We start from the raw sequence: 18,670 nt of genomic DNA, 5'->3' as shown, positions 1-18,670 counted from the left end.
CAGATAATCCACACACACGATCACATGCTCTCACTCCAACACTCGCCACTCGGGAATCACACGGGGAGAAATCCAGGGAACTCTGCAGACAGGGAGACGTGATTAAATACGATGCACCAAAAACACACTTAGCTGAACTTGCTGTAGCTTGGCTTTCACTAGCGCGTGGTCGACAATGATCCAGCGACGAACAGCCGAGCGTGGGCCGAGGGCGTGAACCCACAGTGAGTTCCGCCCCGGCGAGAGAGAAGGGGACAGAGAGTGGAAGAGAGAGAGAAACAGATAGAAAGTGCCGATCAGCGTGCAGCTGACACTTTTTAAAACACATCTTCATCTTGCATTCCAAATAAACTGACATGAGTGCACCTGTGATTGGGAGAAAAATCTCACTCTCAGCACAAGTTCTTAAATCCTTTCAGTGCTTCCTCTGTGCAGAAATACAGTAGCTGCCATTGTATTAAGCGTAAAAAAAAAACCCAGCATGCTTTATTTCACATTAAATATTGGCAAGATTAGGAGTAAATTGCATATGTCAAACGTTAGTAAATATTGCCCTCCCTATATTTTAGGTCTCGAGAAAGAAACTCCCAGAAATGTGTTTGTGAGATGGTCAGTTGCAAAAATCTCAGAGTTCCTACCGCTTTTCAATGTGCTCTCTTTTTCAGTAGCCAGAGTAGCTTCTTTTTTTTCTTTTACACCAAAACTCAGTTTGTATTGGTGCAAAACATCAGTGAATCTGTCTCTTAGTTTCCAACTTTACAATCCCTGAGGCCCTCAGAACCAGATCTGGTCTGGTCCATTGCTGACTCTATGGCTATTTCATTGCGGTGATGTTTTCTATACAGTGCGGTGTTCATATATATAATTGATATAGTTTTAGTCTTCCTGTCTCTGTTTTTAATTATTTCTCTTTTCCTGTTTGATTGTGATATTTGGTTTCATGTATCTTGGTTGTTGCTGTCTTTGTCTTCTCTCCTCTTTTTATGATAGTACTCAGCTCTAATTGTATATTTATATTTGCCTTATCCTTGACCCATCACTGATATTCAATAACAGCAGTGTACTGTCATTTTATTTTATGATAACCTATTTCATGTTATTTTTCATAATTTCTAGACATGTCCTTTTTTATACTTGTACTCGTACTGTAAATATTTCTTTTAAAAAAGGCCTAAAAGGAAAATACTATTCTCTCATATGGTATTTTATTTAGCTTCAAATTCAAATGTGAGTACTTTATTAATTACTCTGAAAAACACTGAAAATACAAAATGCTCATCTTGGATATTTCCCAGTCATGCCTTTCTTAATATTCCTCTCAGGGTGCAGTAAAATAATGTAACATTTGGGGACAAATATACACAGTAGCAATCCAAAACTGGATGCTAATATGGCAAATATTTCCACTGCCACAGAAAATTTCCCAGGAGAGCTGACATAAGCTGGAATAAAAGAAATCCACACAGCCCAGAAAATCAGCATGCTGAAGGAGATGAACTTTGCTTCGTTGAATGTGTCCGGTAGCTTTCGTCCAAAGAATGCCAGGAGAAGACAGACAAAGGCCAGTAGGCCAATGTAACCAAGGAGCAGATAGAATCCAGGAGGCCATGGCTCTTTACACTCCACAACAATCTAAAGATGTTAAACAAGTATAAAAACAGGGATATTTTGTATGAATATGTTTCATTCCTCTCTTTACACATATATCCCTACATATAGATATACACAGTGGCTTGCAAAAATATTCAGCCCCCTTGAACTTTTCCACATTTTGTCACATTACAGGCACAAACATGAATCAATTTTATTGAAATTCCACATGAAAGACCAATACAAAGTGGTGTACACGTGAGAAGTGGAATGAAAATCATACATGATTCCAAACATTTTTTACAAATAAATAACTGCAAAGTCGGGTGTGCATAATTATTCAGCCCCCTTTGGTCTGAGTGCAGTCAGTTGCCCATAGACATTGCCTGATGAGTGCTAATGACTAAATAGAGTGCACCTGTGTGTAATCTAATGTCAGTACAAATACAGCTGCTCTGTGACAGCCTCAGAGGTTGTCTAAGAGAATATTGGGAGCAGCAACACCATAAAGTCCAAAGAACACACCAGACCGGTCAGGGATAAAGTTATTGAGAAATTTAAAGCAGGCTTAGGCTACAAAAAGATTTCCCAAGCCTTGAACATCCCACGGAGCACTGTTCAAGCGATCATTCAGAAATGGAAGGAGTATGGCACAACTGTAAACCTACCAAGACAAGGCCGTCCACCTAAACTCACAGGCCGAACAAGGAGAGCGCTGATCCGAAATGCAGCCAAGAGGCCCATGGTGACTCTAGACGAGCTGCAGAGATCTACAGCTCAGGTGGGGGAATCTGTCCATAGGACAGCTATTAGTCGTGCACTGCACAAAGTTGGCCTTTATGGAAGAGTGGCAAGAAGAAAGCCATTGTTAACAGAAAACCATAAGAAGTCCCGTTTGCCACAAGCCATGTGGGGGACACAGCAAACATGTGGACGAAGGTGCTCTGGTCAGATGAGACCAAAATGGAACTTTTTGGCCAAAATGCAAAACACTATATGTGGCGGAAAACCAACACTGCACATCACTCTGAACACACCATCCCCACTGTCAAATATGGTGGTGGCAGCATCATGCTCTGGGGATGCTTCTCTTCAGCAGGGACAGGGAAGCTGGTCAGAGTTGATGGGAAGATGGATGGAGCCAAATACAGGGCAATCTTGGAAGAAAACCTCTTGGAGTCTGCAAAAGACTTGAGACTGAGGCGGAGGTTCACCTTCCAGCAGGACAGCGACCCTAAACATAAAGCCATGGCAACAATGGAAAGGTTTAAAACAAAACATATCCATGTGTTAGAATGGCCCAGTCAAAGTCCAGATCTAAATCCAATCGAGAATCTGGGGCAAGATCTGAAAACTGCTGCTCACAAACGCTGTCCATCTAATCTGACTGAGCTGGAGCTGTTTTGCAAAGAAGAATGGGTAAGAATTTCAGTCTCTAGATGTGCAAAGCTGGTAGAGACATACCCTAAAAGACCGGCAGCTGTAATTGCAGCAAAAGGTGGTTCTACAAAGTATTGACTCAGGGGGCTGAATAATTACACACACCCCACTTTTCAGTTATTTATTGGTAAATAATGTTTGGAATCATGTATGATTTTCGTTCCACTTCTCACGTGTACACCACTTTGTATTGGTCTTTCACGTGGAATTCACACAATTCATGTTTGTGCCTGTAATGTGACAAAATGTGGAAAAGTTCAAGGGGGCCGAATACTTTTGCAAGCCTCTGTAGATAAAGATATGGACATTTTCATCTTTTCTGATGGTTTATGGCAACTAAATATAGAAAATAAATTACAGAAGTCATATTTTCAGTTCTTCATACTCACTTTTCCAGTTGAAGCTTGGTAGTTTGGGTTCCTGAATGGAAAGGGAGGTGCTCCCAACACCCAGCCAGAACAGAGACAAATCTGAGGGGAGGATAGAATGATAGAAGAATACCAGCAAGACACAAACTGATGTTTAAATGACAGTGACTGTTCCTCTTACCTGAGGAGCTGTCGTACAGATGATCAGAATCCTCTGCTGAGATGTTCCAAACAGCTTCCGACCCCTGGAACCAGGTACATTAGTCCGGAAAGCCAGGAGGACCACAATAGTCTTAACAAGGAGGCAGGACAAACACAAGACAAAGCTGATCCCAAATGCTGCCTGGCGTAGCCTACATGTCCACCAAGACGGCTGACCAATGAACACCAGACAACACAGGAAACAGAGCTTGAGTGACAGGAGAAGCAAGAAACTTATTTCTGAATTGTTGGCCTTGACGATGGGTGTATAGCGGAAACTGTGAAACACAATAGTGATGATGGTGGTCAGTAAGAATCCCAACAGGGTGAGTGCAACTAGGATGATTCCCATGGTGTCATAGAAAGAGAGGAATTCTTCTTCCCCTGCAACACATTTCACTTTTTCTTTGTCTGACCAGAAGTACTCAGGACATTTTGTGCACTCAGTGGAACCTTTGGGAACACAAAACGTAAATATATGTGTGTAAATATTATGGAAGTTTTCCTTGCATATCAACATATCTTGATGGTTCTCCAAGTGTCCATCTTTAAATTCAATGACCTTCTTCATTGCACTACATAATAATTTATTTATTTATCTTCTTTTAAAAAAGATAAATAAATAACATATATTGGCTACCAGTCTGGTTGCTGATCTCTCCATCTGCACAGGGCAAACAATCAAAGCAGCATTTGGGCTCTCCTTGGCGTGTGGCCTGCCTGCTGCCGGCGGGACATGGAGAACTACACTGAGATACAGGAACCTGAACAAGGAACAGAGAAAAGTAAAATAATAGCCATCAACATGTTGTTTCTGCTATTTAAGATAGTGTATCAAGTTAATTTGAACAGTTTCATAACAAATACGTGCAGGATAACTATGACCTACCTGTAACTGTCCTTTTGTCCATACAATGGTGTTCTTTTTTATTTGCAACTGCTCTCTCTGTGGTGCTGAAGCATCATATGTTCCAACTTTGATAAATCTAGCATAAAGTAGCATAAAATATTTCAAAAGGCCAAAGAATTTATGTATTGTAGCGTTTTATAAAAAATTGCAGTTATCCTCAGATAAGTAAAATAAATGTAACTATAGTTTATTGTTCATGATTGCTTTAACATGCAGTTCATTTACACTTTAAAGTATTATATTCCACCTGATTTTATCCTTGCTGTCCTTCTGCCAGTTAATAATGTCATAAAGGGGGACTGGCTCTCCATTGGAATCAAAGTATACTTTATCATCAAACTGGTTGGTGAAATTGACCATATTCAGATATTGAAGAAACTACATGAAAAGAGAATTAGAAAAACATAAGAATGGCAAAAAAAAAAAACCCTACACATGAATCCCATGAATGTTGATTTAAATATTTTATAATAATTACAATTACCTGACCATTTGAAAATGAGCTGTGTTTCTCACACGATCCCCCACTAGGTCCTGCTGAATTGCAGTTCAAAAAAGTGTGCAGAGCATGGGCAATGGCATACACAGCTTTATACACATTGTAGGATATTCGAACCTGAGATACATCACTATAACTGCTGTCAGTGTTTCTCAAATCCTCTGACCCTGTGCATACAGGCTTTTCAAAAGCATATTCACCATCTTTATAAGCTGACATGTTAAATAAACTTTTTTGTCCCACATTAAATCCGACCATATAAAGAGAATTGTTTTGGAAACCTGAGTTGTAACGAAAACTATCATTAACATTGAAATCATCTGCTTCATAGTCTTTGGCTCTTTGGCTTTCAAACTCTAGCTTACAACCAAAATGTTCTTCCCAGAACATATTGAAAAATTCCATTCCTGGTTTGGGAGAGGGCCGGACATTCAAAAGAAACTCTTTCAAGCCTGGGATGCTGACTCCAGGGAAAGTGAAGCCCAGTGTTCCCTGTAGAATGTGGAGAAACTGGGGTGAGGCCAGTCGGCTCGAGGTCACCCAGGCTTCACTGGCTATCCACTGTATCCCTGTCACATTCCTTTGAGCTAGCTGGAAAAGCATAGATAAAATAATGCAGCAATTTTCATGAAAACAATTATGAGCATAATGACACTATATATCACTACTTACTTCTAAGAACAGATTTAGGAGCTGCCCTTCTGTAGCAAACACCACCACAACCCGAGCAGTTGAACTCTCCAGCTTATCTGCTATTTCTTGTATTTCAGCCATTGTGGGCGATGTCGGGATGGTGAGATGAAATGCCACACATCCACCTTGCCTTCCAAACTGATTAGAGAATGCCTGGATGCCATAAAGGCTGTAGTCATCCTGAAATTTATATACAGAAAACATTTATAAATCATGTTGCTGTCTAAAGCTGTCTTATTGTAGCATTTAAAAAAGTTTTTATCTCACCGTAGTTCCTATTGTGCCCACCCAGAACCAGCCTAAAAATGTGACAAGCTTTACGAGACCTCTAACTTGAAAGAGATCACTTGGCACAGTTCTTAAGAATGATGGGTACAAATGCTTATCAGTAAGACAGGTACAGGTGGCAAAATAACTCACCTAGAGAGAAAGGGATTTCTTTCTGTATTATTGAGCTAAAACACAAACCAAATACACAACACTATTAAATAAAGTTGTACAGTTTATTACCAGTGGTATGTTGAAAGGTCCAAGTGCGTGAGCGACAGCTCTTGTAGGGGAAGAGGATGCAAGACCAATCACAGCAGGCACCGGAGAATAATATAGACATGTGGAAGACTCTTTTGTCTTTATTTCTTCTCTTGTATTTTCATTTAGGTAATATCCAGTGTTTTTAAGACTATTTGAGATTTCATTTCTATTTTTCAATGAGGTCATTATTTCTTTTGTAGTTAGTCTTACAGTCTTTAACCCTTCCCCGTTGATACCATTGTATTCAGTATCTGCTGATTTTTCAACCTTACTGTCGACAGTTTTAGAGTGTCTGAGTAACGAAAAAAGAGCCTGCAGGCCGGTGGGGATATGGTCACAGCAGTCAATGATATGGTAGCCTAGTTTAACACCTGGTAACAGACTTGAATTACGGTTAATTTCCTCCACTGCAAACACCATAGTCATCATCCAGCGAAAGGCTCTTTGATAAAAGCTGTTGATAAGAAAAACTCCATAACGTATTTATTCATTTAATAAAACAATATCATTTAAACAGTCTTATAGAAACATGGCAATATGGTCAAAGCTTATGCCTTTTTGACTTTTCAGTGTTCTAAGGAAGAAGAAAAAAAAGCACTATACTACACTCACCTGCTGCATGATGTAATTTGAGGTTTACTGTTGTAGCTGTGCTGTGGCTCAGTGACAACATAATGCAGAGGGAAAAACCCTCCAATCACAACATCCCCATCAGAGTTCAAGGCTGGGAGCTCACTGCCTCCCAGTTTTACACACTGAGATAAACTAGAATCAACACTTCTCGTTCCCCTGATCTTTAAACCATGCTTTGGCTCTGTCATCGCAGCTTCTTCTTTTTCCACAACACCTCCCTCCACACTTAGTGGCTTAGTACTGTTAACATCAAAGAACACAATACAAATCGTATTAAAGAAGACATTAAAAACCACCCAAAGAAAATAACCAACAAGAGTTGAATGCATTATCCACAGTAAACTCATAAAAACTTTGTGCTTAAACCAGTGGTCCTCTAGCATAGTGTATGACACCACAGTGAAGTGTTTTAATATATGTGGTGCTTGTGTCATTTTATTGTTTCTTATGAGTCATCATTAGATCACCCAATCACAGCAAAGTGCAACAGGAGAGAGGATAACACTGCTTGAACAAATCGTTAATTTCTTAAGTTGAACCACTGCTTTAAATTGAAGTTTGTTAAGCTGTTTTCCTAGAGTCACACACTTTTCATTACAAAACACAGAAAAGAATAATATTTTTTCATTTCCTCTGATATATTATTATTCTCCTGTGTCTGGTGCTAAAAACCACACAAAACAATGTTGTTGTTCTATAAGCATTAATATTAAAATGTAGTGTTCTGCTGTATGGATAATCATTTCATATTTTCCCTATAGTACGTATTTGTCCTACAGTATACCCTCACTAGTTCATGCACTGGGTATGTTTAATTTCTTTTCGCAGCACAGGCCTCTGCTCACAAAATGTTAAATCCTTCATTGTTATATATTTGTCAGAAAACTCATGTGTCATGTCATAGCAAAATTAATCAATTAATCAATTATTAATGCCTAAATACAACCCATGCATAGAGTTTTATTTTTTTCTTTCTAGCATTTAAAGCTTTGGTACAGCACTGACCAGTACTGTGTAGGCTCGACAGGACCCAACAGTCTTAAAGTAAGCCTGGCACAGACTGCTGCATGTTTTGTATAGGAGAAATTTGGCTCAAAGGTTTGAAAACACCTTGCATCCAGGGGCGATTCTAGGATCCGAGCTTTGGGGGTGCTGAGCACCCAGAGAGCTGCCCAGCCAGCCAAGATACACTTTACTCGTCACAATGAGACTTCTTCCCTGTCTCTGTCAGTCCCTGCATCCTCCCTGTCCTCGTCGTCTGTTGTCTTCGTCTCCGTTATCAGTCATCATAATTTTACCATCTCTGTGCAAGTCTGCAAATTTCTTTATTAAATCATAAGATTCTTAAATTCATCAAGTCTCTCTGTGCCTGGGTTCTCGTCTCAAAACATGACATCACTGTTTTGTGCATTTTAACGCAATTTAATCCCCACATTTGTGAAAGAAATGCAAAACACTTTTTTGAAAACTCTGTAACAAAACCATCAAATCTGATAAAGGTTATTTAAATGCTGCAAAAGAAGAATGGATTGGAATAAAAAAAAATACATATAGTTCCTTAATTACTTATGGATGATGCTCATAGTGAGTGAAAAGTAAACTGAGTGCACTTTTTGGACAGAGATTCACTTTTAATGTGTATGTATAATATAATACAGATGCATAAAAAACACTCCCAAAACAGAATAAATTATTACAAATAAATTATTACAAAATATTTTAAAAAAAATATAAAAATGGAGGCAACTTTGCCTGTGGTAGAATGTATACCATGCATGAAAAAATCTTTACTGCAGACACTAATTTTACTAATTTAATAATACTAATTTTGTGTTGTAAGATTTATGAGTTTCATTTTTTCATAGTGGTACTTAGGAGAGCTTAACATTTTTTATCAGGTGGTACACACTGTAAAAAGTTTGAGAAACACTGATAAGGTAAGTGTATGTGTGCTTTTGGAAAACATTTAAAGCTGCAGTACAGAATCTTTGAAACAAGCTAGCTTAAAACATTTTTAGAATATAAACAGAGCACTCTGCTTCTCTTTACAGCTCCTTACTCCACCAGGGCACCGTTTGGCACTTTCTGATAGTGTGCAAATGTGATGTACGTACTGCGGCAGTCATACAGACAACTGGACGGTCCAAAAGTTGGCCTACCTATTACTGGCTGAGGTTTTAGTAGAGTTGTGGCTGAACCACATAAAAATATATCATTAATTTTAATCTCCCCAATCAATTATAATGTAATGTTGGAATGTTGTTAAAGAGGGTCAAAAATGTTTCAACCCAGTTTGTTTAGCAGATTCTGTATAGCAGCTTTAATATAGGGAGGACACAACTTCCAGATTGTGTGAGTAAAATCATTTTTTTCTCTTTGTCAGTTTAACAGTTTCTGTTTTGCCTGTCACTATTCCTTGTCTGTTTTCTTACCTGGTTCTTCCTGATCTTGCCCTTTCTCCTCACGTTCCCCTCTTTCCTCTCTCCCTCTTTGGACTGACAATCATACACAAATAGATTGTATTCAATTAGATGAAAAATTACATTAATATGAAAAAAAAAATACTATTAAGATCACTAACAAAAAGTCCTCTCTCAGTGTACTTTCAACCAAAAGGCAAATAACCAAACCACATGAACATCTAATAAAAGATAAATATTGAAACACTGATCCAACATTATTCTTGATTGACGGATCATTTGATTTTACACTTTTACCTGAATGTGGCTCCTTTTTTTGAAAAAACTTCCTTATATCCATTATGAACCCGGCTGTCTCTCTGTACACAAACACACAAACACACACACACACACACACACACACACACACACACACACACAAGAGGAGTTATAAGGTTAATGGGCTGAAGCACCCCCAAAAATGGGCTAAAGTCGCCCCTGCTTGCATCTAAATCACATAAGGTTGGCCTGTGGGTGAGTTGAGGAGGTGTTGGCTCACCCTGAGTTAAAACATTCAGTGATGGCCAAATATGGAAATATGGAAAACTGATGTGGACCATTTCACTGTCTACATAATTTACACATGCCATGCAATAGCTTTCAGTTGTTGTATAGATGTATAATATCTTAAATGACGGTATTTGTTAATGTTTCTTTGAGTAGTGAAATTGTCAGATTCCATTCACAAGTGTCATTGTTTGGGCAACAAATTGAGAGAATTGAGTCAAATATAAGATGACCTAAGGGTAACGGTTATTGAGAGAACCCAAAAGCAGCAAACAGATTCCAGAGAATGAATCAGATAGATTGTTAGTAAGAAAGAGCTGAGGCCTGTGCTACAGAATTTTGTCTTATTCAGGTAACTTCAGGGTGAACCTTGGTGGAAGGTGGTTTACTTATTACCAGGGTACATGACCATGGTAACTCATGCTGCAAATGTGATCCAGATTAGAGATCAACTCTACTTACTGACAAACCAGTTCTCTGAAAAATAGAATCACAAACCTTGAAGGTCCCTCAGACCGCTCTCTAATGACAGTCTGAGAGATTTTCCAGTAGTGTTTAATGTCTTTGCATTTAGAAGCAGCTTTATCATTTGCTTTTTCTTCTATTGGCTGGGAACAATTTACAACAATTTTATTGTTATCTTAATCCATATATATAAAGTCTTAATTCTTAATATATGAGCCTAAAACAGAGCATCCCTTTGCACTTGCTGATTTTAAATTCAATTTGCATGTAAACACATTTTGAAATCAGTTTTTGTATTTATTTTTTAATTAATCTCAGAATGTTAAAGGCAGTGGCTGTAATAATAAAACTGTCTTTTCAATATTCATTTTTTAAATAGAAACTTTTTTCCAGTCTTACGGGTCGAAGAACATTCATTTAGTGCTGTTAATACTAAATTAGAAAACAGTGAATTCGCACTTTGGACTTATTTGGAACAGCTGTGTTGCTTTCTTTCTGTATTTTGTGCATCCTTTTCATATTTTTCTAATATTAGAATTTTTTCAGTATTTCTACATTACTACAACCTTTCATGTGAAGTGGTCATGAAGATCATGGCCATCCAGTACTAATTTAACCCTCTCAGGCTCAAATTAAACTTTTTGTTGCTAATGCACAACCAAGTCCTGCAGTGGTACTTCTGAGTAAAAAAAAACTCATAAAATATGTATGTGGGGTAATCAGGTTGTTAGTTTTTAACTGTTGCAAATCGGCAACGCCTGCCTCAAGAGGGTTAAAACAAACTTTACCTGAAACATTAGCAAAGACAAGTGAAAACTGCAAAATTCAATGGGCAGCAACAGCCCATATTCAATTAGAATTTTGTTATAAGGTGATGTAAACCAGTCACTTATTGGGCTGTAAATTCTGTTTCACTCTTACATTTACCTTTTGGTGTCAGCAGAAAGATTGAAAGAAGAGGATAGATAGGGAGAGAAGTAGAGAGAGAGGATGAAGACAGCAAAAGGAGAGAAAGCAAGAAGAAACAGGTAAGAGTGGCCATGTAGTAAAAGTAAACCAAGCCAAGGTAACTTCTGTTTTACCCACATTCTCTGATGATATCACATTCCAAATAGAAAATATTCACTGATGTGAATGGTAGCATTTAACAGGAATCTTATATCTAAACATGGCTGTATAGGATGTCTGCCACTACATTCAAGTAACAGATCAGACAGATGTCTACTCTTTGATTTTTTTTTTCCTGTGTTGATTCTGCACAATACTTACTTTGGAAAATTCTGGTCAACATTATTGTACCTTTGCCTCTGGTTTGATATATATATATATATATATATATATATATATATATATATATATATATATATATATAAGAAATAGATAAATATAATACAAAATTTTAATATTAGATAAAGATATTTAGGAAAAACAAAATGCAGTTTTTCAATAATGATTTTATTTATTAATGGAAAAAAGTTATGTTTTAATATCATCTGGGGCTGCTTTATGCTTCAGGACCAGGACAATTTCCTGTAATTGTTACTGTAGTTGATGGAACTGTGAATTCTGCTCTCTACCAGAAAATCGGTAGAATGTCTGGCCACGAGTTTATGACCTAAAGCTCAAAAGATCACTTAGGCTATACCAAAGAACAATGATCATGAACACAACACCAAGTCTACCCCCGAGTGACTCAAAAAACCAAACAAAAGCAAAACATATCTAAAAATTTTGAGTGGCCTAGTCAAAGTCTTGATTCAAATTTGAATAAGATGCTTGACATGACATTAAACAGGTTTATGATTTTCATTAAATTAAATTAATCATTCACAAACTAAATTTTGCATTTATATGGATTATCTTTATCTTATATCAAAATGTATTTAATGATCTGAAACATTTAAGTGTGACAAATGTGAAAAAACTATGAATTGGGAAAGGGAGAAATATTTTTTCACCACCCTGTATATGTATAGGCATAGATTCAAAAACTGAGAAATAAATGAGTAAGTAATAAGGTAAAGTTATAAATAATTCGTTGTGTCTAATATTTGATCTTCCTGTTATAATATTAAAAATTACAAACCTAAGTTGGATTTTTGTTCATTAAATATTTCTTGGTGTTTTTCTCAGGGTTAAACAAAATTATAAAACATTTTGGAGCAAATATACACATTATTAGTCCAAAGCTGGAGGACAGAATGGCAAAAATCTCAACAGCCACAGTGAATTTCCCAGGAGAGCTGACATATGCTGGGATAAAGGTGATCCACACTGTACAGAATATCAGCATGCTGACGGTGATAAATTTAGCTTCATTGAAATTATCAGGTAATTTGCGGGCTAAAACAGCTAAAATGAAGCAAAAGGAAGCAAGCAGACCTATGTAACCGAGCACAGCCCAGAAGCCAACAGCAGAGCCCAATGCACATTCCAGTATGATTTTCTCCTTGTATGTGGTTAGATTTTTAATTGGGAAGGGAGGGCTAAGTACCAACCAAATAGTACATATTAAAACTTGAATAAAGGTGAAAGACACAACAGTCATTCTTTGTTGTGGAGGACCAAACCATTTCATCACATTGCTACCTGGAAGTGTTGCTTTAAAAGCCATTAAAACCACTATAGTTTTCCCAAGTACACAGGAAATACAGAGTACAAAGGTTATGCCAAACGCAGTGTGACGCAGCATGCAGGACCACTCAGATGGTGCTCCAATGAAAGTTAATGAACATAAGAAACACAGAGTCAGTGAGATGAGCAGCAGGAAGCTCAGCTCAGAGTTGTTGGCCCGGACAATTGGAGTTTTCCTGTGACAAAAAAATATAGCTACAGTGGTAATGGCCAGACAAGCACCCAGAACAGAGAGTGTAGCCAAGATGATTCCAAGGATGTCTTCAAACGAAAGAAACTCTACAGGCTTAGGGATACAAGTGTCTCTCTTTGCATTAGGCCAGAATTCCTTGTGGCAGGGTAAACAATCAGCTGAATCTGAATGTAAAGAAAAAGAAGAGAGACAGAAAGAAGGCTTCAACAATTAATTTGTTAATTTTTTTTGTTATGCACATCCATCCATCCATCTTCTTCTGCTATATCCGGGCCCGGGTCGCGGGGGCAGCAGTCTAAGCAGAGAAACCCAGACCTCCCTCGGGGCCTCCTCCCGGTGGGACATGCCTGGAACACCTCACCCATGAGGCATCCTTGTCAGATGCCCGAACCACCTCAACTCTCTTTTCAATGTGGAGGAGCAGCGGCTCTACTCTGAGGCCCTCCCGGATGGCTGAACTTCTCACCCCATCTCTAAGGGTGGGTCCAGCCACCCTTTGGAAGAAGCTCATTTCCGCCGCTTTTGTCCGCGATCTCGTTCTTTCGGTCACTACCCACAGCTCGTGGCCATAGGTGAGGGTAGGGACGTAGATCGACCGGTAAATTGAGAGCTTCGCTTTTACGCTCAGCACGCTTTACGCTTCACCACGACGGACCGGTGCAGCGTCCGCATCACTGCGGCCGCAGCACCAATCCGTCTGTCGATCTCCGGCTCCCTTCCCCCGAACACTCGCGAACAAGACCCCGAGATACTTGAACTCCTCCACTTGGGGCAGGAACTCATCCCCGACCCGGAGTGGGCACTCCACCCTTTTCCAGCTGACAACCATGGCCTCAGATTTGGAGGTGCTGATCTTCATTCCCTCTGCTACTGTTATGCACACTAAAATAATTTTGAATATATGTAAAATCATTTTATTTTACCTGTTGTATTACTAGTCTCTCCTTCAGGACACAGTATACAGTCATAGCAGCAGATGGGTTTTCCTTTCTGCAGCACTTTACGAGTTCCTGGAGGACAACTGGCACTGCACACTGACACTGGCACCTGTGAGAGATAAAGCCAAAACAAAAGACATATATATATAAATCCTTAATCCTCCAAAGTGCAGTGTGGATCTTGTCTTTTGATTCATTACTTGGGTGCCATCCTCCATCCAGGTTATGCTCCGGTTAATCTGGAACTCTTGGCCCATTGGCAGTGATGCATCATAAAGTCCTACTGTTACCAACTCTGTTTTTCCAGTTTCACTCTTCTGCCAGTTAACCAACTCATAAATAGCCACAGGATCCCCATTAGCATTAAATGACACATCATAACCATTTCGGGAAAAATTTACCTTCTTCAGCTCCGCTAAAATCTGTATGTTAGAAAGGAATGGAAAGCAGAGAAAAGATATGCCAAAATATTAGGCCTTATACTAATATTAGATTTCATGAAGAATACATTAGTGGTAACAAAAGAAACTATATTAGCATATACATTTGAGCTGACCTGTTTGGACTCTAACTTGTTTAGTTTGTCACACTTAGCTATGCCATTGGTGCTCAGACACACTGTATTATGGATGGCATGTGCTATTGCATACACAGCCTTGTACACCATGTTAGTAATTCTGAGCTGAGATGTGTCAGTATACGGGATTTGAAGATTCTGTATGTCTTCAGTTCCATCACATATCTTCTTGTCTACAACAGGACCTAAACAATAGAGGACACAGGGAATGTTTCATCACTGCAAGATTTTAAATTTCATTAATACATTTTCATTTGTCATGTATTTACCAAATCATATTAGTATAAAATTCCTTAATAGACAACAAATCACATTTTTAAAATGGGACAAAATCACTACATTAACTGAGTGCCTAAACCTCACCCCAGAGATCAGAACATAAAGTTTCAATATTATTTAACCTTATATTTGAGCAAAACAACAGTTGCTAAAGATCAGAAGGATTTTCTCACTTTTTTTCATTTTGCAGTTGAACGATTCCTCCCAGAACTCAGTAAGCATAGGGGATGTAGCTACTTGAGAGGAAGACAAATTAAGCAGGAAATCTCTGAAACCAGGGATTACAGACTTCTGAATCCCAAATCCAATGGCCCCAGCACAGAAATTAAACCTTCTAAATTCTGAATCAGTTATCCATGACTCACTGCCTATCCACTGGCGAGGTGGGGAAGGCTCACGTGAAAGCTCCTCCAACAGAATTTTCATGTCACCAGAAGCAACAAATGCCACAATAACCACTGCTGTAGACCTTAAGAAAGAATGCAATACATTAAGAAATTTCTTGTAACTTTGTTATCCAGTATTAATCTAACTGTTTAATTTCTAATTTATTTCTAATTTTCTTAATCTAATAGACAGCAGTAAATAAAACACAAAACAATAAGCAGAATTAATTCAGTGGATGGATTTCTTTAAGCAAATCTCAATCTAAGCAAAACCTGTCATGTAGAGACCTGCGGATAACACTTGCTACTTCTTGGATCCTGCTATGTGGGTGAGTCCGATAGAAAGATACAGAATATTCCACACAGATCCCCTCTTTTTGTGCTGCTTCTAGAAAAGATGCCATGCCACTATTTCCATAATCTGAATCCGAACGAACAGCACCTATCCAAGTCCAGCCAAAGTGCTTTACCAGCTTGGCTAGCGCTTCAGCTTGGAAACGATCACTGGGGATTGTTCTGAAAAAATTCGGGTACTGCTGCTTGTCAGACAAACATGCGCAAGTGGCATAATGGCTCACCTAAAGCAAAAGAGGAAACAAAACTCTTTTAAGGATGGCACAAATAAAAACTCATTTGCATGCTTATTAGAAATACAAAGATTGCCATTTACTTGAGGAATATTAAAAGACCCAAGGATGCGTGACATGCTGATGGATGGTGTAGACCCAGACTCACCAACAATAGTCATCACCATACCAGATAGTGAGCAGTTGCCACCTGTGTAAAACACAGGGTCCAAGCTATTTAACAACTGAAATGCCACATGCACTGCCACGGGCACTGATGAACATGAGTCATAGATCTGATACCCGAGCCTTATCCCGGGCAGAAGCTCTGTGCTGTTGTTAATCTCTTCGATGGCAAAGACCATTGCTCGTGAGAAGCGCAGCTCACGGGTATTAATGCTGCAAAAAGAACATCAACTCAATATTCGATTTTAAACTACATAGATTTCAGATATTTTAAGCTTCAACAGAAAAAAAGACAGGAAGGAAAATTTTTAGTTGGGCCACAAACAACTAATAACTGCAAATCATCTGAGGATAAAATATAAGGGTTAAATTCAGCACACAAGATTAGTAACTGATATCAAAGCAAAATGACATATTATTAATATATAATAACAGTGATAATAATATAGGCATTTATCTCATGTTAAACATTCATAAGAAAGTTTACATTTCACTTTTGAAGAAAATAAAGTATCAGTATCACTAATATTAAAAAATTATTGATTTTTTACAAATCATTAGACAACATACAGGTCAGACTATTACTATTCCAGCTCAACCAAACATGTTTTGTAAACCAATCCTTTTACTTACTGACCTCCCACTGCATTTCACTGGCTCAGGCATGGTAGTGTAGTCATGGTTTACTGTTTGCATGTAGTAGTGGATTGAGAAAACACCACCAATAACATAGTCCCCATCCATTGAGAATGCAGGGATACGAGTGCTACCCTGCAGCTTACATTTCACAGAAGAAGCCACAGATCTATCCTGAGCCTCTGTAGGCATTTGATCCAGACCATCTAGATATAGATCTAGGGCAAGAGCTGATTTCAGCTCAACCAAATACAGATATAATTTCAGACAAATAAACACAGCTGACAGCTCCATCCCTGCCTGATGTCAGGCATCTGTTATGGGTGTGTTTTCACTGATTTATATAGTTGTTCAAAGGCAGTGCTACGTCTTTATTATGACATGCTCTTACGCAGCAGTCTTTAAGAAAGTCATTATGTTCTATAATCTGTATTTTACAACATCTTGAAATGTGTTCAAAAATAATTTACAAGCAATACATTTTATTATTAGCCTATCAGAAAAAATAATTGGTAATAATGCTCAATAATTTGAGCAATGCCTATGAGGTTAAAAAAATAGTAATAGCATAGTATTTTGCATAATACAGTATACTGGAAATGAAAGGCTGTTTTCAAATTTTTATATTTAAGCCAAGCCTGTAGAGCTCTGTGAGTTCCTAAAGGGATAACCTTGTCAGACCATCACTTACTCACGACCAAACCTTTCATGTTGAATGACATTACAGGCAGCAAAACATTCCCCATAGCACATGTGCTCATGGTGAACCGACCTCATCTGTGAAAACCACAGGGTACCAATGGTGGACATACCAATTCTGGTACTATATGGGAAATGCCCAACAGACTCCACGATGCTGGGTAATGACCACACAGGCCACTAAAGAACGTTGGGCCTTCAAGTAGTGATGTGTGATACCACTGATTTCCTTTCCGATTCGATACCAAGTAAAATTCAGGGTGGTATCGACGATACTGACCGATACTTTGTACAAAAACTTACAAAACACCTTGCCTGCCTGCAGCACTAAAGGACTCCGTGAGAGACGTCTGTCTCGCCCTAGCAGCACCTGTCCCTTTCCACTCCTCCTCTTCAGTTCGCCTCAACATACACTCGTCATATTCTGTGATATGATTTACTCTGAGGTGTTTGACAAGGTTAGTGGTGTTGCCACAACACCTAACTTTCTTGTCACATGTATCGCAAACCATGTCTCGGCTGTTTGTGGATGTAAAATACATCTGCACATGACTCCATTTACGCTCAGCCATTGCTGTGAGTGCACACGCCAAGGGGCTGCCATATATTTATACAGCCGTATTTTGCACGTGACTATGAAAGGCGGAAGAGGAAGTAGTTCCTTCCAATGTACACAATCCAAATAATATAGTTTCTTTCCACTCTGTTCCTGTTAATGATAATCTACAAATTTTCCCTAAATTACTAAAATATCGATATTTTAATGTGAGAATCGATTCTAGAACATAAATGACTGGTATTGGAGAAATCAATATTTCTGTATCGATCCGCACATCCCTACCCTCAAGCCACCCTCATAAAGTCCAATTGTTTTGGTCAGAGACATTCACACCAATGACCTGGAGGTCATTTGGTAGGGCTCTGGCAGTGGTCCTCCTTGCACAAAGGAGCAAATATCCAGAGCCAAATGGAAATACAGAAATGTCTTCAATGTTTCTTTTTTTCTCAAGGCAAATTAGATTGCAGAGTTCACCAAAAACTCTTTGCAATTTTGTGGGAAATCACAAATTTTGTCTCGAGTGCACCAACCCTGAATGCTGGTCTTGGTAAGAAAACCTTTTTGCTTTTGCTGCTCTGCATGATTAATCTCATAATGGTGATTTGAACCGTGGTCCTTAAACACAGCAATCTCCAATCTCTAATATGAGCATCTATCAGTGCTAGCACTCACATGTCTCATAAAGGTGTCAGTGAAGCTGATATAGGACCCAAACGCTGGA

The 18,670-nt window shown here is 38.6% G+C and overlaps 2 protein-coding genes across 2 annotated transcripts; both read right to left on the bottom strand.

Moving 5' to 3' along the window:
- Positions 1-1,275: 1,275 nt before the first annotated feature.
- Positions 1,276-6,661, bottom strand: LOC146373614 (extracellular calcium-sensing receptor-like). Its single transcript, XM_084949749.1, has 13 exons — positions 6,488-6,661; positions 6,212-6,328; positions 5,969-6,121; positions 5,681-5,881; positions 5,364-5,500; positions 5,264-5,306; positions 4,994-5,188; positions 4,757-4,887; positions 4,489-4,585; positions 4,240-4,363; positions 3,580-4,052; positions 3,420-3,500; positions 1,276-1,632 (listed from the first exon to the last, which is right to left on the bottom strand). The coding sequence occupies exons 1-13, from the start codon at positions 6,659-6,661 to the stop codon at positions 1,276-1,278; spliced, it is 2,283 nt and encodes a 760-aa protein (XP_084805875.1).
- A 5,721-nt stretch (positions 6,662-12,382) lies between these two features.
- On the bottom strand, positions 12,383-16,721 carry LOC146373613 (extracellular calcium-sensing receptor-like). Its single transcript, XM_084949745.1, has 8 exons — positions 16,693-16,721; positions 15,974-16,268; positions 15,592-15,881; positions 15,091-15,386; positions 14,618-14,823; positions 14,262-14,483; positions 14,047-14,170; positions 12,383-13,287 (listed from the first exon to the last, which is right to left on the bottom strand). The coding sequence occupies exons 1-8, from the start codon at positions 16,719-16,721 to the stop codon at positions 12,383-12,385; spliced, it is 2,367 nt and encodes a 788-aa protein (XP_084805871.1).
- Between the last annotated feature and the right edge of the window lie 1,949 nt (positions 16,722-18,670).

The sequence above is a fragment of the Perissodus microlepis genome, chromosome 14, assembly GCF_051167445.1.
Source record: "Perissodus microlepis isolate ML-2025 ecotype Zambia chromosome 14, ASM5116744v1, whole genome shotgun sequence".
Taxonomy (NCBI): Eukaryota; Metazoa; Chordata; class Actinopteri; order Cichliformes; family Cichlidae; genus Perissodus; species Perissodus microlepis.
This window is presented reverse-complemented; position numbering and strand designations above follow the sequence as displayed.